General features: G+C 40.1%; 1 protein-coding gene across 1 annotated transcript in view; it reads left to right on the top strand.

Moving 5' to 3' along the window:
• Positions 1-296: 296 nt before the first annotated feature.
• The window catches only part of kcnk12 (potassium two pore domain channel subfamily K member 12), a 35,004-nt gene continuing 11,280 nt past the window's right edge, over positions 297-24,020 (top strand). The window contains exon 1 of the mRNA XM_023963573.1: positions 297-1,380. Coding sequence (XP_023819341.1) covers positions 1,041-1,380 — 340 coding nt within the window. The 5' untranslated portion in view covers positions 297-1,040. The remainder of the gene's footprint in view (positions 1,381-24,020) is intronic.

Genomic DNA, 24,020 nt, shown 5'->3' with positions numbered 1-24,020 from the left:
ACTGCTGGAGTTTAGCATGGCTGCATAATTGAGATCATCTAACACAAAAATAGCTTATTCTTATGTTTTGATAGATGGAAAACCTTTTTGTGCTTAAATTCCGTGATTCCAAATTTGGTCCGTTTTTTTTTTATCTGTAAAGCACAAATGTGTCAGCTTTATAGACTAAGATTATAAATAAATTTGGGTAGAAGCTTCTGCCAGCCACCATAAATGATGATCAGTAGCTTTTTCTTCTGTCATAATTTAGAATATTGTGCGGCAACTTTGTTCTCCTCCACATTTGCGCTCAAGATGCAGAGGGTTAGTTTGATCTGAGAACCGTCCTCAGTGCGCATGGCAAACGGGATCCGCCGCTGCACCGACTCCATCGAGTCTACTTTGTCATTTGCAGACCTTTTCTAAAGACGATCCGGAAATCTGTGTCTTCTGGCACCTGCGAACAAAAGAGCGGATCTCGCCATATGCGCTGGGTGGGATGGGATTCAGTGTGCCACCACAGGATGCACACAAAGGCACCAGCTCCCCTGAACAAGCAAGCCTGAGGATATTTCACTTTGTGCCAAAGTAGGAATACTACTGAGTTGCGTAAATCTTGAATTTGCGCAACTGGTTCTTTTTTTAGAAAGGAACATTTTGGCGTCCCCGCGGACTCTGCTGCGCGCTTTTGCACAAAGAAGCGCGTCCGGCTGGGTTTGAGCTGCAGTCCATTTCACACCAACTGCATTGCTACAACTGGAGGAGAGCACGTGTTTCTGATGAAAGTGTGTGGCTGGAGCTTTTGTCGTGGACTCTTGGCTGGATGGACCGACTTGCGTCCACAAGTGCGGTGCTGATATGTCAACCGGCTGCAGATTATGTCACTTTTCAAACACACTACAATGTGACAGCGTGGTGCGCGCACATGGAAGAGATGCTGCCGTAGAAGTGCAGTGAGGGGAGCAGGACAGGGACCTCCAGCTGGCGCATGCACCCCCGCGAACGGCGTCTCCGATGAGGAGCTTGTCGCTGTCCGACGCGCGAGTGGTGCTGAAATTCGGATGATGCCTGGCCAGCGACTGCAGGGCTGCCGCTCCCTGCACCTAAACGAGGACAACGGCCGCTTCGCGCTGCTCGCCATCCTCATTCTGGTGTACCTGCTGTGCGGCGCTGCGGTGTTCTCGGCCATAGAGAGGCCCTCGGAACTGCGGGCTCACGGCCGCTGGAACGGGACGCTCCACAACTTTAGTGAGACCTTCAACATCAGCCTGCAGGAGCTCAACTCCTTCCTGCGTCAATATGAGGCTGCCATCGCCGCGGGGGTCCGGGCAGACGCTTTGAGAGCAAGATGGGATTTTACAGGAGCTTTTTATTTTGTTGGAACAGTGGTGTCCACTATAGGTGGGTGATCTCCTTGACCTTTGCCTCTAGTCATTTTGTTCTGTTTTTAATGTGATTTTGTCCAAATAAACCCTCAAAAACAGGTGCTAGGAGAGTCCAACGTTCAAGGTGATGTTTTGCTGAATAATTTTAATCTATAGCACCTCAACAGTGATCCAATTTGAGCCTCCTAATATAAGAAATAGTTAAATAATCATATTACTTTCTGGGTGGATGTAACAGGCTGCTTCCCGGTTTGCTTTCCTCTGGCTCACATACAAAATAACAGACACATTTTGCCTGAGAGGGACAATGGAAATGGGGGCGACATCTGACTTGTTTGCCATTTGGAATGCACACTCATCCCTAGTTATAGGACAGCACCCTCGGGTGCAGCGTCTCTCCTTTTTTCTTTTTTTTTTGCAGCATTTCCCTTCAAACCAATAGGAATGTCAATGAGAAGCCCCTTCTCCTGCCCTCCCATTTAACATTTACTTACACGATATGTCAGAAAAGAGCAAGTGTCCCTCCCAGGGTAACCCGAGGGCCAACGGTGCAGGCGCCCTGCATACCTGATGGTCTGGACACCCACTCCTCACACCTCAGACAGCTGGTGTGTTCTGTGAGCAGGTGAGTTGAAGGCTAGCCTTCAAAGAAACCCAAAAAGTTGAACTTTAAATGGACAACCGTAAGAGAGAGGGTGAAGGAAATGGTCATGTATGAGTGAGTGCACATGAGCAGAAGAGCAGAGATAAATTTGTTTACTGTTGACCTGTCAGAAGAGGTTTATTGCCACCACCACCGCTCCCCACCACCACCACCACCACCTATCTGTTCTTAGATACGCAAATGCACTTTGAGAGTGCTCCAAGGGGGCCTGCGCCTCGTGGGAGGGAGCCATAACAGCCGTGTTTGTCTTCGTGTCTCTGTCAGGCAGACGTCCTTTGTGCTTCATTTGTCATGCAGCATCAGATTATCGAACCTGACTCATTTTGTAGGTTAAACATGAAGAAGAAAGCTGCAATTCTCTTACTTCTTCCTGCGATTTCAATCTTCTCCAATCCTCTGGCTTGTGTTCTAGTTTTGTCAATGCCTGTGAGCTGCTGATATAGAAGGGATTTGGGGGCTTTCCACTGATCATCAGAGCCGCACATAGCAGAATTCGGCGCTCTCTTAGTGTGGATGAACCGGATTCCTTTGAAGAACGAAAAGACGGCTTTGACCCCTCAAAGTTCTCGTTGGGCTAATTGAAATCCACAACCGTTTGTTCGGCCGTTGTGGTGCAGATGCTGCAGAACACATATTGCATGTGATCTACTTGCTTGTGACTGAAATGTTAAATGTCAACTTTTGCAGAGCAGCTCAATTATTTCTTATCCAAGCTGGCTCAGAGGCTGAAACTGAGAGTTCGCATCTCCCTTTTGAAGACAGTTGACGAAAACAACCTTCTGTTCTGGATTTCTCCATCATAACACACAGACTGCTCCGGCCCAGTTGCCACTGAAGTCTTTGGTCCTTCCCCGCAGGACCATTAATGCCTGATGACTTTGCTGATGCTCTGATATTTTCCTCCGTGCGCACTTACAGAATACCATCTATAGCACAGAGTAAAGAGTATTTGAACAGATGGAATCCCAAAAAAACTGAAACAAGTTTCATTTGCTCAGTCTTTGATTTAAGAACAAAGCCAACACCATTTTCCATCAGCATGACTGCAGAATAACAAACTGTCCGAGATAGTCTCCGCCCGTTTAATGTGCTGTAAATGGATCCTGGTTGTAAAATGTATAAATAATAAAAACTAGGAAAATCTGGAACTTTGATATTAATTTTGTAGTTGCGATAGTCCTCTTGGAAAGAATCTGGAAAAATGTGAAAACATCCAAGTATGAAGGAAAAAGCTTTATTCTTTCATAAAATAAATATCCTACAAGTGTGAAACGTGATCTGCAAAAAGGGTTTTTAAAAGTCCTTAAAGTCCCACTCCGATCCTCCATTGATCTATTTTCAAAGCGTTCCCAGTGGTCTTTTGATTATGATTATGACGTTTCTAACCAAAATGTAAAAAACATTTAATTTTCTAGGACATAGTTTCTGCAGTGTGGCATGAGTTCATTGGAAATTCACCTCAGAGTTGTGGGGCAAAGTCAGCCAGAATCTACTTCCCATTATCCACAAACCCCAACCTAACAGTACCAATGCAACAAAAAGGGCAAGCAATTTCAGAGCTATCCATGCGTACAGATGCCAGCTCAGATGAGGAAAACAAAGACATATATAGAGGTAGTTGTCTACAAGTGGATGCATCAGGATGGTGCGTAGCAGGGAGCTTGTGGCTAGTGAGTTCTACGTCACACTAACAAGCTTTTTCCATCTGCGTTTACACCTATGTTAATAGAGAAATACTCAGAAATGCAAGTGTAAGCATAGTTTTCTTTGTTTGTGTCCTCCGTCATGAAAAAAATGCCACAAGAACATGTTAAAAACAATATTTTCATCAGAGTTGGTCTTTGATGTTTGATTTTTAGTCCCAACAAAACACAATCTCCCTGCATTGTTGAGGGAGACTGTGTGTGTGTGTGTGTGTGTGTGTGTGTGTGTGTGTGTGTGTGTGTGTGTGTGTGTTGCAGTCTCTAATATTTAAAGTTCATGAAGGGAATTTGTCTCACCCAGGGGTGTTTTCCCAGATTCGTTTTTCCAGCAACAGAAGCAACATAACAAAGAAATATGATCAAAAATAGGATAAGTAATAAGATGAATCAGTGTGTGCACCCTGTTTGTGTGTGTGTGTGAGTGTGCTGTAGAGTAATGCGATGTGTCATCCACAAGCATCTTCTTTATTTTAAGCAACTACTGCTTCTGAGGTAAACAAAAAAGTCTAAAAAGTAAAGACATTTCTCATCTTTCAGCACAAGATGTGCCTCCTAGAATGAGGTTCTCATTGATTTATGAATAATGTTGCTGCACAGGTTCATTTGCTCACATTAGGAAACGCACTTGATTTACAGCACCCCAAAACAACAAAGATGTGATGAGGAGCAAATGCTTTGGTTGTCACTCAGGTCTAAACATTTGCGGCTACTGGTCTGAAAAAAAAGCGTTCAAAGCAGGCCCATTGAAGTCAATGGGCTTCAATAGGGAAATGCACTGTGACGCTGCGGGAATGTATGAGAAGGAAATCGAGTCAGCCGACCTGCTAAATGTAACTGATTCTGAACGAACTCGTCTTTGAGATTAATGTTTTCTAACGCATTTTTAGTCAATAAAATGTTAATACAATATTTGACCATTAATTTTGTGACATTATAAGGGAAGCCGAGCTTCCCTTGCAGTCTTAAAGAAATCGCCACTGGGTCTAAAGGTCCTCCTCCTATTGTTGTAAAATTTCACTAATTGTTCTGGAGCTCTTAAATAATAGATTTGACCTAAATCTGTGTTTTAAGCCCCCTATTTGACTGCTTTTACTACTTACTAGAATTTGCATCAATAATTAACCTTTCAAACAGTTTTTTGTGGAAATACTTGAATCTTTTTTGCACAAATATTGCAGATACTTTATCATTATGTCGCACAACACTGAACCTGAAAACTCAATTCATTCAAGTAGTAAAGATTTAGATCAAATCTGTTTTTGTTTTATCTATAGATGAAAAAAAAAATGTATAAATCCACATATTTATATATATATATATATATATATATATGTATATATATACATATATATATATATATATAAAAAAATGTATATGTATACCAAATATATATATAAATCTATATATACCAAATGTATATATAAATCTATATATACCAATGACAAGCTTGTATCATTCATTAATGTAAACCATATACGTCACTGACAAACGCACCATTGAATACAAAGGGCTATTCTTATATTTGTGCCGATCGTAATTACAAATGTTATTTTCTTTACCAGTTTGATCAATATGTGTTGTTCTTAAAGGGCTTTTAGTGGACGCTGGTGACCGTTGGGCTTTTCTGGAAGTTCTTTTTTTTCCTAATTTATTCCACTTCAGTTCATCTTCCAAGCCTGATTTTTGTTTGTTTGTTCCATATTTAAAGCAGCTTCACTGTTTAATTCTCATTAAGAGCCTACAAAACATGTCTTCCATCGATACGAAGCCTATTTTTACCTTCAATGATGACTGACAGCTGACAACTGCCAATTAGGACACCTCTGTGAAGATGGTGCAGCGGTGTGTGGTTGTGATTCTGTGCAGTGACATTCTGAAAACATCTTTGTCAGTTTTGGAGTGCTGCTGGAAGAACACTTGCCTGACAATCAAGTGATGGCTTTTAACTTGTTGAGACAGAGTTGATAAGGCCAGTTAGGGCAATTCATGTGGTTTGGGTTGTTTATTCTTAGACAGACCATGTCTTGCCCTAACTTGCCCCTGGCAGCTTCAGCATCTTCTCACTCCATCCCACTTGTACAGCCTCCCACTCACACTGGAGCCACAAAGGCAGACAAGGCGAAAAGGACAGTTAACAAACAGCTCCAACAGATCCTGCAGTTTCTTCCGTAAATAAGCTCCGACGTGACCTCAGTGCAGTCCAAAGCTTTCCAAATGAAGAGCGATGTCAGAGGAGATGAAATCCCAACAGATCTAGACCTAAACAGCTGGTTTATACTGCAATAACATGACCGAATAATTGTCTCGCCTGTTACAGACCAGTAGATTGAGAGGTGACGGTTCAAACCGCTTTTTATCCAGAGCTTGGGTCCAAACAGGCGGGAACTCAGAGAAACGGGCTGTAAAGTTGCAGTGTGTTCTGTTGCAGAGGGTTGCATTAAAGAAGGCTGTCCCTATTCATTGATCCAGGCGACTGTGCAGCAGGGGAGTTGTTATTTTTCAGCAGTGGGACTAAGCCAGGGAAAGCTTCCTTTATTCCCAGACAAGCTCACTGTGACAGTGTTTCACCGTCAGAAAGACTCACATTCTCAAGATGTGGGAATTGAAGCCTCGCAGTGATTTGCTTTTTAATTCAGATGCAGCTAAAGTTGAAAGTGTATATACTCCTATTTTGTCATTCCAGGAATTCCAGCATTCCTTTATTTACTTTTCCTTTTATTCATATTTGTATGGAGTTTTTTGTATATATTTTTAACTTCAGGGAATGTCATAGATCCAAGAAAAACTCAGGTCTTGGTGAAAAAGAGGCAATCACAAACCTCCACTTCCACATCATAGATAGCTTTATAGATTTTTCAATACGCCGCACGGGACTGATGTTTCGAAGCCTCTATGAAGCTCTTAGATTTCACATTGCACCAACTTCAGCAACTAAACTAAGCATTTTCTGATAGTGCTGTTAAAATCTGCTATTGGTGTTTGCGAAATCAGAATGTTTGGGTTTGGAGTTTCCACTATGATTCTTCTGTGGAGACTCAGCCATCTAATGTGCTTCCTTACAGACACTGATGTCATGAACCAACTTCAATTCTGTACATTATATTTGTTGCATTTCTTACTTTTTACGTGTTTTCTATTACCAGCGTTTGGCTATCTACCATTTCCAGGATTTCCAAGCACAGTGAAGTAGCTTTTGTGATGATTTAACAGGTCATTTTTGGTCCGAATGCCCTTCCTGAATCAACCGGACTGTGAACGTACCCAGACTCAGACCTGCGACCTTTTAATTACAAGCCCCGTCTGAGTCCACTGCTTTACAACCCAAGGTCGTATTGCTTCTCCTTGCACAAGAACAGCAATTTAAGATTAGATCATGGATTGTCTGTGAAGCAGTAATAGATTATTCCAATTTAAAGTGACTCCAGATTTTTGAAAGTAAGAGATTTATTTGACTTAAAATCCCAACTTCAGTAAAGAATTTGTTGTGTCCTTCTGTGTTTTTATTTAAAAAATATATCTGATTCCTTTAAAGGTGCTTTTTTAGTCATTTACAGTCTCATGGTTCTACTAAGGACATTTTCAGCCACATTTTCCTGCCACCACAGCAGCATGCTTTGGCATTTAAGATGTGTGAAAGCGAGACCGCCGTGAATCCCTGAAAGTGGGCCGTGCTTCTTGGGTTAATGTAGAGTTGTTATTTAGATTAAGCACTCTGCTGCAACAAAACCATCTGTGTTGCTGTGACTGTCAGTGACTGTGCTAACAGGAAGTGGGTGGGTTTGTCTGCGAAAGCACATCCATCCCTGGACAGCAGTGTTTCACGTTTGTTGCTGCTATCGGTTTCTCACTTCGACACCGTTGCTAGATGCCCCCAGACTCTGTTGGTTACTACCTCGATCCATTTGCCCCGGAACTGCCACAGTAAACACATTTATTATTAAAATTGAGATCAATTTGGCATCTTATATTGTGTTTCTGAAGGATAAAGACGTTAACAGCAGTGGAATCTGCAGGCCTAATATGACCGGGTCAGTTAAATTTGTTTCTCCTGCTTACGCTCCAGCCTCCTTTCATCCCCCTTCCTCTTCGATCTCCTGCATGCGTGACTCTCTGAAATCACACTCAGAGGAAATGTCAGTGTTAAAAATGGAAAACACAGGGCCTTCATCACATGAAAGGCACCAGGGGTCTTTAAAGATGTCCTGATGCTCTCTACATAAACCCCTTCTTCTGCACCACAGACAGTCTAAAGGGAAAAGTTGCAATTATGGGAGAACTAATTTGAGTCCTGTATGCATAATCTCTGCCTTAAAGCTGCTCAAATCAGATTTTCATATGGATAAATTAAAAACTCACTTGTCGTGACAAGATAAAAGAAAATTATTTTAGAGGCTCAAGCAGAGACGAAAAGCAGGATAGAGAAATGTCTCATTATCCGAGGATCTTCGTAAGATGACATTTCAACAAAAAGTTGGATTTTATCAAAGCAGGAGATCATATATGTGAGTTTTTACAGTAGAAAATAAATCTGTGATGAGAATTGTTGAACAAAAAAAGACAGAAACAATCAAAACTACTAAAAGGACCAAAATTATTTTGATGCATCATCCGACCGAGCTGGACTGAACCTTTTTGACTCTTTAAGACCCACCCCAGTGACTTGTTGTGATGTAGACGCTCCCTGCTTCTCTCCATTCTGATGCTTCCCCTTGTGGACAACCAGATCCATGAATGTCTGATAAACTGTCGCCTCTCTGCAGAAAGTATGTCCTAGAAAACAACACAGGTTGCATTTTGACTAAAACCAGCATAATCATAATTCAAATCTGGAATAAACTGCCACCGGCTTTTAAAGAGCTCTTGGAGAGTTTTAAAGCTAAACTGTTCTTCTGCTACTGTGCCTTGTACCTGCCTGGCCGACCTTTTCTTAAGTTCTTAATTCTTGTTCACAGTTTTTATCCTTTTTTTATGTTTGTATTCTTTATCGATTTGACATTGAGTACAGCACTTTGGATCTCCTTGTATGGTTGTGAAATGTTCTCTATAAATGAACACTCACTCAAAAGACCACTATAGGAACGCTTCTAAAAAGCTCAAAAATGATCGGAGTGGATCTTAAAACACTATGCCGGTTACTGGAGGTGAAAAATTCACAAGCCTGTATGGAGTTTGCAGTAATACAAGACTCATATTGTTCAGATTTATTTATTTTTTGCTACTTTAAATTTTGGGCTGAGCCTGTCAGTGCTGTTCACGTGATAAGTGCACGCTCTGTGCATGCAGCCTGACTGTTAGAAATACAGAAATTAGACAGAGCGTAGATTGTATTGGCATTTTGTTGGCACTTATGTATTACATGTGCACACCCTGTGCGGCATTTGCCAGCACACGCACCTTACTAATGACCAGAGTGTCACCCGTGTGTTGTAAGTGTGTGCAACACTCAATATCCCATTATCCTTACAAATACTTCAAGATCCACATGCTCAACAATGGTACGTTCCATTTTCATGACATCCTTTGATCTGGCCGTACAAGCCTCTAGGGAACTACAAGACACACTTGTGCTCCTTTTTTATGACTCTCCACGGGCCCTGAGAACCCAAAAACCTGCAGCACCCGTATGGGTCAGCCTCCCATATGGATGCATGTGAGTAAGACTTTCACTAGCAAGAGATGATGTTACATTCTGGTGAAAACTTTCTGACTGAGAGTTATATCAAGACACTGATGACAGAACATTCAATAATGGGACCAGAAAATCATTATTTCAGACGTTCGTTCAACTGTAACACAGGATTTTCACAGCATTTCACAAGTCGCACAATGACACAACTATCTGTGGTTTTCTGTTCAAACCTTATTTCAATTTTTTCTGAAACTTTTACCGAATGAGTCTCACAGTGCAGCTCAGTTATAGTGTGCATAAATCAAACTGTCTACAGTTTAGCACAAAGATAATATTCATATTAAAACTTTGTTTTAATTCTAACCCAGTCTTATGGTATAATTGTAGGAAAAAAGTAATACGTTTACTTATATATTTAGTATTTTTATGTAAAGACAAAGGAAGTCAAAAGAATGTAAAATGAGCATATTAATGATTTTAAGGTCAAATTTATTCATCTAAATGTGTGTGAAAAAAGAATAAAACTTTATTTCATAGTTTAGTTTAAAAAGAACAAAAAGTTTTATAAAGAGGTAAGAATAAAAATACTCAAACAAAAGAGGATTTTGCAAGCTCACAATTTCATTTAATGGCTAATAAATCACATTACATAGCAGTAGGTGAGGAACAACCATATATTCTTTAATTTTATCCCTTTTTTGCCTGCTATTCTTTCTTTTCCTCCTGGGTGCTTCTAGGTTTAATGTAGACGTGAACATCAGTTTGTGTGTGTGTGTGTGTGTGTGTGTGTGTGTGTGGGTGTGTGGGTGCGTGTGTGTGTGTGTGTGAGGCGAGTGAAGACCTCCATAAATTCCCATCATGCTGCTCTACAGGACGCCTTACACACCTCTACGCTCTGTCTCAGCGGGCCATAAATCTGCCTGATTCGCAATAGGATGCTCACACACACAAACTCACACTCCCGAACCATCCCGACCAAGTGATATCAAGTTCATTTCAAAGGACGCAGCAAATTTGCAGGGCTTCCTCCGCCTTGGTTTGATCAAAGTTTCATTGATTCTTGTTTTTGTTTTTTTTTGTTTTTTTTATTTCGCATCAACAAGCTGGCAAGAGAACTAACTCTGACCCGATTTTGTTCTGAACATTTGAATCATCGTGAAGTTTCCTGACAACACAGATTAAAAAGGTTTGCCATCTTGAAGCTGTGAAAGTTTAAACATTGACGTTTTTGAGGGGAACTTTTGTGCAAATGGCTCTAAGTCAGTAAATCATGAAGCTGCGCTGGCAAAATGTTGGAAGGAGAGCGGCGTCGCAAATGAATTTACTGCTTCAGCAGACATGCATTTGTAATGTCACGATTACAAGGCCCATAAAAAGTTAGTCAGAAGTATGATTTGCCATCTGTTTTTTTTTAAAGAGCTTTGCGTGTAACAACTGATAAAGAAAAACAGCAACAATGCTGCATAAATACAATCTTGACAGCAGATGACGACATTTAATGTTAAAGTATTTGACTTGCATTGAGAGTAAACAACCAGAGATGCTAATAAGTCCAATTTTGGTGGCCAGGTCAAATTTGAACCCCTTAAACTAATACTAATTGTCACATATTGTGATTTTACACCATAAAAGAACCAGAAAGGACATAAAATGTTACATTTAGAGTTATTACCCTCTAATAAATGAAACAACAGCAACAAAAAAGTAAAAGAAAACCTTTTTGAGGTCAACCATGTAGTTGAAGATTTAAAAAAAAAAGATAAACAATGTTCTGAAGCCTCAAAATAAAGGTAAGAGATTCACTTTCCTTAAGGAAACACGCAAACCATGTTCCCTGAGGTTTTAAAGGGAACATCTTAATGTCTAAATAGTGAGTCTTTAAACAGTATGTTAAATAAGTGGTTTAATCAGGGGTCTGCATACTGTGGCTCTTTTATCCCTTAGTTGTGTCTCTTTGGGTTTAAGGCAAAAAATCGATTCTCTTTTACTTATATTTGCTATTTATGTTTAGATATTTAAAAATGTCAGGTAAATAAACAAAATGATGGTAAAATGGAATAATCTATTTCCAAAATGGTTTATTATCAGAATTTAAAGTCCCACTCCGATCATTTTTTCAAAGTGTTCCCAGTGGTCTCTTAATTATCATTATGCCTTTTTTAGCCAAAGTAAAAGTAACTGTCCTTTTCTAGAATAAAAGTTTCTGCAGAACGGCAGGAGTTCCTTAGAAATTCACTTCTGAATTGTGACCGAGACTGTTGGCATGGAGCAACCCTGGTCTCCCTACCCCTTGCTGAGAGTTCTCTGTTTCCACTCTCTCCTGCTAGCTTACAGCCCATCACAACCTCAACCTAAGTCTACCGCTACTCCAGCCGTACAGTTCTATGCCAGATCACAGCTTAGACGAGGAAAACAAAGTCGTACGTGGATCTAGTCGTTTACAAGCAGATGCATTGGGACGGAGTGGAGCAGGAAGCTTCAGGCATCCCATTTGTAAAATTTACGTAACAACTGCAAGTTTTATTTTAAACAAAAAATTTTCGTCCGCTCTTGATTTACATTGATCTAAATGAAGGAACACGCAAAACTGCCATTTTGAGCTTTAATTTCCTGGTAAATGTCCTCCAACATCAGAAAAATGCCAAAAGAACATGTTAAAAAAACATTTTCATCAGAATGGGTCTTTAAACTATCTTTTAGTTCCGAAAAAGCTCTTAATTTACATGATTGCATTTACGCGCATAGATTTTTTAAAAATGGATTCTACACATCAAAGTTGTTGTGTTTATATTCAATAGTAAAAAGGAGTGAAAGGATGACAGCTTACCAAGATTACAATGATAGAAGATTTCATGTTTAACTTGACGTACACAGAGTGTATTTTATTTTGAAAGGAAGTTGTATGAGCTGCTGTCAAAAGCAAAAGAACTTAAATTGCTGTATAGAATAAATAACACTGTATTATTTCAATCATTGTAAATATTTAAAAGCTGCATTTTCTAAACGAGTGGTTTATTTAGTCATTCATTCATTCATTCAGCTTCTTCCGTTTATCCCCTTTCGGGGTCACGGGGCTGCTGGAGCTTATCCCAGCTACTTGTGGGTGAAGGCAGGGAGCACCCTGGACAGGTCGCCAGTCTGTCGCAGGGTAGAGTGTCCACAATCACACACTCACGCACTCTCACATTCACACCTAGGGACAATTTGGATTAACCATTTAACCTACGAGTGGTTTAATGGCCACAAATCCATAAATAAAGTGTATTTTTCTATAGGGATAAGAGTGACTTTGAGGCTCTCGCTGGGTTATGCTCAGTAACAAACTGGACCAAATGGCACTTTGAGCTTTAAAGGGTTGAAGGCCTTTGCGCTAAATAAAGACAACCTTTGTTCTGCATGCTGCAAGACTTGGACTTCATTATTTGGCTCACAATTATGTGTTCATTTAAAAAGAAAAAGAAAAACACGAATGCCCACTCCTCAAAATGATTCATCTTAACGCTGACATTCACCAACAGCCCTGCTGCCTCCACTCTGGCACAGAATGTGACCCATTCCAGAAAGTGGCACATGATCTAATTATGAGCATCAGAGCATTCCTCCAGCCTCATAGTTCCTCTGTATTTGATCTTAGATCATTAAAGCGTCTGTCTGCAACTTCTCAGTGTGACAGACTTTTCTGCACACTCTTAAAACTTCATGGAAATGTGCTTCTGCTTTTCACATGACTGCTGAACATCAAGTGCTGATTTCCCACTGGCCTCCATTTGTTTTCATTTCATACAGCCGGAAAAGGCACAGAGGTCCTCCAGAAGCATCATTTCTCTGTTTTCTGTGAGTGCAACGTGGAGGCTTATCCTGCTGACATTAGCTTTTCAGAAATGCACCTGGACAGGTGTATTTACCAAGCCGAATAAAACGTGACGACTTTATGTTGCTAAGCTTCTCTTCAAACATGACAGCGCAGCGTACAGTATAAGATAATAGGAAGGACAGCTTTTAGATCAGGCAGAAACTATTAATCTGATAACAGAATGACTCATCTGTGACCCTTTAGGACAGAATTGCTGTCACTGTTTGCAAATGAGCACCAAGCGAACTTTTATATTTCTCCAAGATACAAGTTCACCATCTGTGATCTTCCTTTTAGCCTTCATATAATCCCCACAAAAGAAGAAAAATAGATCGGAAGATGAAGACAAAAGAAAAAATGTTGGCGCAGAAACAAAAAAGCAGTGCAGCTTTATTTTTTTTCTGACAAAAAAAATCAATGTGAGCAGTCATCATCATTCCTCCAGGCTCTATTTGCTGGTGAATTAACCACGAGGTGCACTTTCAGAAGAATAGACTCAGCAGTTATAAAACCATGCAGAAAGTATTATAGGGTGTAATCTTTCACTTTTTATGGCATGCACATGTTGAGCAGACACAACTGGTTTTGCAAAATCTGTCTGCATTGACTTGTGTTAATCACTTTCACCTGCATGGTTCCTCAAATATTCCTTTTTACTGAAAGCCCATTATCGATGCATTGACAAGCAGAACTAAAACCTTTATTTGTGTCATAGATAATGAGAAATTTAGCCTTTCATTTACTTTTTCTATTTGTGCCTTTTCCCAATTTAGACAAGCATATGATTACTGCTGCCGTTTATCTAAAGTTCCCCCACTTTAATCTACCACCTCTACGTGTAAAGATAACAGAGAATATTCATGGTAATAGTCAGTGAACCTGGCAGGTTTTCGGCAGATGGTGTGGCAGCGATAACGCAGGTCTGGCCGTCTTGGCGCTTCCTTGGCCCTCTGTCCTCTCTGCGGATCCCCGCCGCGTCACGCTCATGACTAATGATTTCCTGTCCGTCACATAAGCCAGTCTTCAGAGGCACGAGCACGCGTGGCATTCTCTGCTGCTTGCTCTTGTCAGGCCAATTTAATAGTGATCTCACTGGTGGGACACAGTTGGTTGGACTTGGAGCTTGTTTTTAGGCTCTCTAATTGAAGACGTGAAGCAACGGGGTGCTAAAATTTGATTTTTGGTTGGATAAACAGTACCGAGGTGAATGAATTTTCAGGTTGTCTGTGCGGAAGGATGCAGTCCTGGATGACATGACTCACCAATGACATGCAGAACCACTTAAAAGAATAATATATTAATGCAATAGTATGTGCTGTATTTGAAAATAAATCCATTTTCTGATTTTTTTATCTCGTAAATTTCTCCCAAATTCTGATCCTGATGCAGATTGTTTAGACTTGAGGTAAAGTATTTATAGCAGCAGCCTTGTGAGTCCACCCTCCAGGAGGGTGAATTGATGTGCCTCTTTAAGGATACTTCGCTTTGTTAAAGATGTCAAGTGGGCTTTGATCAAACACAACCCAAGCTCCAAGGTGAGCTCTTTAAAAACCACAATACCTGCCACAAACACCAAGTGCACAGTGTGATAAAGTATAACAAAATCGTGTTGTAAGCAGTGGTGAGCAGACTGCCACTAATGTTCTGCTGTGTTGAAAGGAAACCCCACTGATCCACGCATGTGTTGTTTGCTTTTGAATACGCTAACAGTCTTATATTTACAATATATTTAGAATAGTCATTTAATCCACATCAAGCAGATACTCAAAGAGGTCCAAACAGAAGTTTGAACCAAGTCTATACATTATGGGACTCACCAAAAGAAAACATTGTTTAAGTGGATTTGTTGTGTCTTCTGGGTTTTTTTTCACAAGTTACCCGCTGAATTAGGAAGCATCCAGCTTAAGTCTTCATTTGCTAGAAGTAGACAGAAAGCCAACCCTCAAAGATGTTTGAACACCCTTGTATCAAACCATTCACAGAAGGCGAGACTGGCCTGTGGAGATCCTGTCCCAGTACTCCATAGGAAATAGCTTAATTTCCATGCGTTCTACCTAAATTTTGAGTTTGATTTGTTTTTTCCATCTGTTTCTTTCCAGCTGTGTGGGGATTAAGTTCTGTATTTCGTTCACTATAATGCTTTGTTCATACTGCCTTTGTAAAGGGGGTTCAAGAGGCCATTTCCAGTGAAAAGTCTATGTAAACCTGCATACATGCATGTTTCAGGCTTCTGTGTTTAAAATTGTTGCGTTCACGCCTCACTACGCAGGTTCTTAAGTTCATCTTTGGACTCTACATATCAAAAAGTTAAACCCGTTGAACTTTTACCAATCAGGGACTCGGATTTGGTAGTGATTTATGGATGGCATCCATTTAATAATTGCGGTTTGTACCCAGACAGAGTTATATGACACTAGGTCTTTTGGAATGGAGCTTTGAAAGTAACAGCCTGAAGCAAGATTCGCAAGATTTTTACACCACTTTGACATTTCCCATCAAGCCTCCTCCAACTACTTGCGCTAGCATTGGGTAGCAACAGTCCTGTGTGAACACCATATGCTAAAAGCGGATTCCAGAATGCGTGTTTAGCACATTGTTGAGCGAGAATCATGTGCTCAGTGTGTGTGTAGCATTAGGAGTACTTAAAAGCCTTTTTTTTCTTCAAAAAACATTAGTACGCCTTATGAATTGATTAATAATAAAGAATGTCCATCTTATGGATTAACATAGGTCTATATTGTTGGGTGTTTTGTGAGTACACTAACGTGACTATTGTGTGGCAGTTTTCAGATTTTTTTTGCATGTTACTAACGCAGTTGGGAGTTAGCAGGATCAAAGTTACATCTGTTTTAGCGGCCTCAGTCTGATTTTTCATGTTGCAAACAAGATTGAGAGTTACAGGTACAGAACTGTAATATGCTTCTAATGTATAACAAACAAGAATATACAACAAATATGTAAACATATTTGACAATCAGCAATTGTCAAATAAATAAATGAATAAAATGAAAAATGAATGTGGCTAAAGTTTAGCGCGTTACAAGGAAGTCCTAGAGTTAGTGTGAACGCAGTTAATAAAGTCTGACTGACTGACTGACTTTTTCTGACTTTTTTGTCTCGCTTAATGCGCCTAATAGTTAAATGCAAGTTTGAATATAGACCATTCATTAACCATTCATTGCGAACTTTGCACCAACAACCGACACATCTGCTTAAAGAGCAAAATGGGACATTTAGTTTGGGTTTTGGAAGAAACCATCCATTGTTCAAAGGATCCATGCACTCCAAAAAACCATTTACTGCTGATAGTTTTACATAAAGATGCCTGGTGTCTTCCTCTGAGTCCTGGCTGTCCTTGGGTCTCATTTTTACCTTTTTACCAAGCTATCATCTCAAACCTCTTCATACACCACCCAACAGAACAATTTTATTTCTTTTATTGGAAAACCATTTTTGAAACACTTCCTGAGGCTCAGACACGTCATCCAGACTCAGCTGGATCACTGATCACAGTGCAGGCCAACCTGAATGAGATTCATTGTGGACATCAATTTGAATTAGGACTGAGCTGAAATGATGTGGCAAGAAAAAAAGGAAAGAAAGTGACTATGGGAGTGTAAAACTGAAATTTTCTAAATGAAACACGGGTTAGGCCCTGCATAATACCTTTGAGTAAACTCATAAACCTGCTGAATGGACTGCTCTCTAAGCTGCTATGCTTTAATGTTCCCAGAGGGACTTGCAGATGGAGCAAAACCACTTTACATATGCTGCGTGCCACAACTGTGAGGTGTGTCTGCACCTTCAGGGGATACCAGCACGGTGTGCGGCTCGTTTAGACTTTGTGGTTTGAAGGTTTGTGGGTGGGAGTTGCTGCAGAGTTACATGATGTTTATCTTTAAAAATGCACATTTACATTGATTCACTGGATCCAGTAAAATTTTAATTACAACAGTTGTAAACCTTTGCTTTTTGAGGAGAAAATAATTGGCTTTACTCTGAGTGCCAGAGATAAGCTGAGAATTGTTTAGAACACCTTGCATCTCGCAAACATCAAAAGACGTCAAGGTCTCCTGAAGAAGTGCAACTTGTTCTGTTCTTTTTTTGAAAACATGCTGTTTTTGTCATTATGTCTCAGATACTGATGGATACATGTCCATTGTGAGATGTTTGTTTCTATTGTTTCTGTTTTTGCTCCTCCCCTGTGTCGTAATCAGGTTTAGGTTTCCCATCAACCACCTGTCTCTTTTCTGTTTTCAGTAGGTCACTGAGTCGCTCCTCCTCAACTTTTCTGATTTAAGGAGGTTTCTGGGATATTCTGCTTTTTTGTTTGTGCTCTAAGGAGGTCACTCCTCTTCTAATCTTCCGCTGTGAGGAATTGTTTTTGACACTTTTCTTCTGTTCTTGTGCTCTGAGGAGGTGATTGAGACACACCTCTTCTTTCCATTTGAGGAAGCGACCAGAATGGTCCTCGAAATAACCAATTGAAGAATTTTTCTACTAGCTCCAGTCTTTCTCTTGTGTATTAGGAATTTGAAGGATGCTCCTTTTCTGCCTTTCTGTTTTGAGAAGGACACTGAATCCCTCCTCTTTAACGAATTCCAGGAGGTTTCTTTGATGTTCCTCCTCTGCTTTTTGGTTTTTAAGGACGTCTGCTGTAAGGAGTTAATTTGGGCAGATCTGGTCTTCTTGGTACGTCGCTCTTCTACTTTGTATTTGTGGAAGTTAGCACAATTCTCCTTGAATTTCCCCACAGCCTGATAACCAATTACAGCCTGTTAATGTGGACACTGTTCTTCTAGTTTTAAGAGGTGATTCAGATGCTCCTCTTCTTTCAATCCTGAATCCTTGGATTACCTGACAGCCTAACAACCAATTACAGCCTGTCTCTTCCCCTCTGTAGGTCTCCAGGAAGTTCCTTTCTTGCTTCTGTGTTTTATGGGATTCCTAGGGATGCTCCTCTTTTGTTTTTCTGTTTTAAGTATGTCACCAAATCACGTCACTGGGTCACTCCTCTTTTTCTGAATAAAGGGCTAGTCCTCTTTTGCTGTTTTGCTTTAAAGAGGTCACCAGGACACCCTTCTTCTAATCTTCTGCTCCAAGGAGTTGTTTGGACACTTCTCTTCTGTTCTTCTGGTTTTGGGGAGGTGATTGGGACACTCCTCTGCTTTCTTTATTTGGAAGTTACCATAAAACTCATTGAAATACCTCAAAGCCTGATAATCCATTGCAACTATTTCCTTCCTCTGTGTAGGTCTCTGGGAAGCTCCTTTTTTGCTCCTGTGTTTTGAGTAAATTTTCCGTGTCACTCCTCTTCTGCTTATCTAAGATAACACAAGGGTTAACCCTTGTGCTATCTTAGATGACCCCACCCTTACATTGACGTGTTCTCCCTACCATGACAAAGGTGGATAAAGGTGGAAAGATTTCATGTTATCCATAGACACCAGTGAAGATCACAAATCATTGAAGAAAAAAGGTCCAGCGCACTGTCTAGTGGGTCTAAATGACCCAACTCCCAATAGTAAAGTGCCTAGGATAGCAAAAGGGTTACGTGTGTACCTGAGAGGCTCATCTTCAACATGTCTGCTTTAAGGGGGGTTTGTGAACATTCCCTTTCTGCTTTTTAAAAAACTTTTGGTTTCAAGGAGGGCACTCCTCTCAAGTTCATCTGCATAAATTAGGTTAGTGGGTCACTCCTCTTCTTTTTTCTATCTGTGGAAACTCCCAGAATCCACCTATATGTCTGCCTTTTTTGAAGACATAATTTACTCTTATTTCTTCGTTCCAGTTGGGAGTTGGGAGCCTCTGAAAAACATCTTCATCCCTCCTCTGCTGGTTTTGTCAAACCCAACTGCAGTCACCTATACTCGTGTTTGTTTGGTTTCCTTCAGGCCCTCCTCCTGAGTCCTTCAAGTCATATTTCCATTCACTGTATTCCTCTTTTAGGCGATTCAACTGTGTCTCATGCATCTGTCAACCACCTGTTCTTTGTTCACTGGAGGGAAAAACCGTTCAACTCACTGAACCAGAAAAAGCCTTTTCTTTACATTGATTGCTCCCACACCCTGTCATAAACTGGTCCTCCACTTCCCGCTACGGTCTTTTGTCGTCCCTGATGCACCCAACAGTGGCAGAGTCATCATATTTTTGAGAAGACAATACCTGGGTTGTAGTGAAAGGTTAAAGGTGGACAGAATATTTGTAATTTACACAACTCCATGAAAAGCTCATTTAATTGCATTTTTTGTCCATTTCGTTAGAAGATAAATGACTTAACAGTGCACTGTGTCCCTAGCTATCCTCTATTTGTTGACAAGTCATGCAAAATGATAGGAAATTATTCAGCATTAGAAATGATCATGTTTACATTTGACCTCAGTGCTGCCTTGCCATAAATCAAGATGCAGACTTTTCCATCGACATCAATAAATAAGTCTTCTATTTAATTGTTTTATCTAATATCTGCTCAAGTCCATAAACGCTTTTGATTAATAGTTGCCAACAGATAAACTCCTTTCTAGTAACAATCTATAACGAATTAACCCCGTCCCTGAATTTCCCCACAGCCTGATAAACCATTACAGCCTGTTCCTTACCCTCTCTTAAATCTGTCAGATGGTAATTGATGCATACAAATGAAGCCATCCCCATAACTTTATTCATTGTTCATTGTGTTGCCACCAGAGCATACCATCATTTTCCAAACGGAGTTGAGCAAACTTTATTTAATGCTAATGAATAAATATCCTCCCAGGCCTCTGATTGAATTGGATTTGCACACATATGATTTCCTGCCTTATCAAGTCCTGCTGAACAGAATGAGTCATCTTGACAATTTCACAGAGTTCAGCGGTGAGATCAGTCTGACTTCAGGATTCAGCACTTTTAATGTAAAAAATTACTTTTTTTTTGTCAACAACAATGACAAAAAACACTATGTTTGCTTGCTGGGGCTTTGCTTTCTATTATTGTTCAGTATCCTCTAATGCCTCTTGACACAGTTGTGTGGAGTAATGGCTCTGAAATGCTACACTGAATCGATGCTCGGAGCCTATGCCTCTCTTAGGTAATTTACTGGGTAATGAGAGACGGTGCGGAAGGCCCTCTCAGTGAGCGCTGGAAAAATGTAATCTGTTTTACCAATGATTCAGTCGGGTTAAGGAGTCTTGAACTGCTAATTAATTAACTTTGAAACACTAGGACAGGGTTTCATTGAAGGGCTTAATTTGGTTAATCATTACCCTGCACCTTTCTGGTGCCCGCTGTTGCCTTGGTATCAACGTAACAGTGAACTCTGTTACTGTCATAAAAGCAGACAAGTTGATGTGTTGAGTGATGTCTGTCTGCATGGTAACACACCCTCTGTTGAGCCTTTGAACTCCTCTATTTCGTTGGGTTTCTCAATTTCTCATTCACGCAAAAAAAATCACGTCTTCAATCAAACGTCAGTTTATATTTGGAAGTTTTTTTGTTTTCAGAGGCACTCAGTATCCCTCGACGGGATTTAAGAATATCCACATGAGAAGATGTGTAAGTGTGTCTTTGTAAGCCCACAAGGGGTTTGTGTGCATGTGTGGACATGTAAGGTTTATGTCTCCCTTTGTCTATAAAACAATCTGTATCAATCGGTGTTGATCTAAATGAGCCGACATGTCAACAGAAGAGCGGCTGGAGAGTGTTTTCTGCTGTGACACACGAGGTCAAAAAAGCCATTTTGGCCATCATAAAGGAAGTATTGTCAAGATATTGATGCCATTTATTACCTGACAAGGATGGTTGCTGAACAAAAGAGGAAACGCTCCTCCTTAGTGCTCTGAGGAGGCTGGAATGGATGATGGAAAAAATCTATTAACCTTGGCCTGTAAGTGAACTTGTTGATCCTTCGGCACGATTTTATTTATTGACAAATTTACCATCTGTTATTCTTCACACAAGAGAGATGACAATGTGTTTGAGTGAAATGTCCTCATAATAGCCATGTGGATTGAGATATGAGAGTGGAAAGGTTGGAAAATTAAGAGAAAAAAAAACAAATAAAATATGATTGATTTGGAATGTGCTACATTTTTTAAACAGTTTTTAATAAATGTCAATGCAGTTTTTTGTTGAATATATCTGATCCTACAAGTCATTTATCTTTAAAACGAATTACGACTTTGCAAATGTAGGACAATGTGTGAGTAAAGTTTTATGTCATTCTTTTTTTTTAATCACCAGAGAGATTCTTTGCTGCAAAGAAAGTCAAGAAAAAGTTTCAATCCTTCAAGTTCCACTCCGATCGTCTTTTTGATGTATTTTAAAAGCATTCCCAGTGTTTAGCGTTTTTAAATTATGATTATGCCGTTTTTATTGAAATTCCAAAGGCCTGTGTCATTTTATAGGACATAGTTTCTGCTGGGCGACAGTACTTCATTAGAAATGAACCTCTTAGTTGTGAATTGGACCATTGGTGAGGAGCAACCCCACCCCTCTTCCCATCACCCATAACTGAGAGCTCTCCCTCTAACTTACAGCCGTTCGTACCCCCGATTTAACATTAGCGGTGCAACAAAAATGAAGAGCATCATTGGAGCCATCCAGTTTAGAGCCAGATTCCAGCTCAAACGAGGAAAACAAAGACGTACACGGATCTATATGTCTGCAAGTAAATGCATTTAAATGGAGCGAAATAAGACGACTCGATCTCTGAGGCACCGCCTGTCGCTCCTCGTGGGTGCCGCCCATTTCATGACATTATCCTTGAGTCGGCCTCGGCAGTGTGTCTGCGTTTCGCTCACGAAAACACACAAACTTTTGCAAAGATGGATGTGCATAATGTGTATACAAGAGGAAAGCGTTTTTTGACGATCATCGCTAGCTCCACTGAGAAAGTGGGTGTGTCATCCTGGGGGCGGAGCTGGCAGCACAGACTCTTCCTGGAAGGGTCAGTTCCTCACTTGTTTTTGTGTGTTGGGAGGGGCTGGTGCTCAGAGCGCAGGATTTATGGGAATTATCAGAAATGGGTGAATGGATCAAATTACAGCTTTGGTGTTTTTTTATTTGTAAAAACTTAGCATAATACACTTAAAAGCTCAAAAAGTTGATTTGGCATGACACAGGTACTTTAAATATAAAATTTTTAACTGTTAAGTGTTTCCTTTTGGTGAAGGAAGCAACTTAGGCCTCAAACACACAATCAACTGTTTTATCCAGATCTGCATCAATATGAATGAGCAGCAGATCAGCTATAATATGCTGATCCACCTGAAACTCCCTGAGAGTGAGGAGCTCCCCTGCAGGATACTGCAGAGGCAGGAAAACGTTTCTAATTTTCCTCCAATCTGCTGCTTCCTCGGCTCCAACTCCTGAGTTAAAGTGAGATAACAGGTCAGGCAATCGAACCACGTAGCTGAGATGAGAAAGAAAACCTACTCAGCTCATTCCTGACACTTTTATTTTTCACATACCCCCCCCCCCCCCCCCCCCTTAACTGTGTTATATTATAAAATGTAGAGACATGAAACCTTGCAGGATTAATATTTCTAATCATCCCATACTGTGATATTGGCTGATTAAACGTTAATCATTGAAAAACATACATAAGAAACAAATGTGATAATATTAATTGAAAATTAGCTTATAAAAAGCATTTTTTTAAGATTTGAGCTGAAAATTATTTGCTCCTAGATCTTCAGTAGATACATGTTTAACTGGATTAATGTGGCTCCTGCTCAGTAATTTGACAGCTTTCTTTCTTTCTAATTATGAAGCTCAATTTAAAACACAAATCGTTTTTTTTATGCACCACAGTCACTTTGTCCCATTTAAATGAGTTGGCATACATTCATGCTCCAATTCAAAACTCACTTTCATTTTTTATTATTGCAGATTTCCAGCACATCATTTGTGGGCACTCCACTTAATCCTCTTTTTTTCCATTACTTCCAAATATGGAGAAAAGTGTTTCAGAGCACAATTTAACCCTCATTTAAAAGGAAGTCATTTAGATTGGAGTTTGGCTTACTTGCTCACATGGCTTCCATGTCTCAGATAGGAACGGGTACCATTTGGACTCTACCCAGTGCCGAACAAGAACCTTTTAAAAGGCTTCCAGTGCCTAAAAAATTATCTTATAAAAAGCATTTTTAGCATTTTTTTTAGCATGGTCTGCAAAGTCCTCATTGTGTGAGGACTTTGCAGACCACTTCAGGAGCAAGATCGATTCTGTCAGATCTAACATCATAAAAGAACAGAAAAGCCTCTCTATTGGTTATGTTGGCTTGATGTTACCTGAGGAAGCACTGGACAGTTTTGACCTGGTTGAAGCTGCAACACTTGGTCGAGTTTTCTCCCAAGTTAATCCAACAACTTGTTTTTTAGATCCCATCCCTACATCACTTTTTAAATCCTTTTACGGGTCTTTTGAGAGTGAGATTTTAAATATCATGAACTCCTCTCTACAGACGGGTATCTTTCCTGCTGCCTTTAAAACGGCAGTGGTGAAACCGTTACTCAAGAAAACTAATTCAGACCCTTCAATTTTTAATAACTACAGACCTGTGTCCAACTTGCCATTTTTAATTAAGGTTTTAGAAAAACTTGTTTTTATTCAGCTGAATGAGTTTCTCTCTCAAAACAACATTTTTGAGATAAACCAGTCTGGCTTTAGGACGAACCACAGCACAGAGACAGCCTTGTTAAAAATCGTTAATGATGTCAGATGTGCCTTGGATTCAGGTCAGATCTCAGTACTAGTTCTACTAGATCTAAGCGCAGCTTTTGATACTGTTGATTACCTGATCCTTGTAAACAGACTTCAAAGTCT

This window comes from Oryzias latipes, chromosome 15, assembly GCF_002234675.1.
Source record: "Oryzias latipes chromosome 15, ASM223467v1".
NCBI lineage: Eukaryota > Metazoa > Chordata > Actinopteri > Beloniformes > Adrianichthyidae > Oryzias > Oryzias latipes.
Note: the sequence above shows the minus strand (reverse complement) of the source record. Positions and strands in the feature narration are given on the sequence as shown.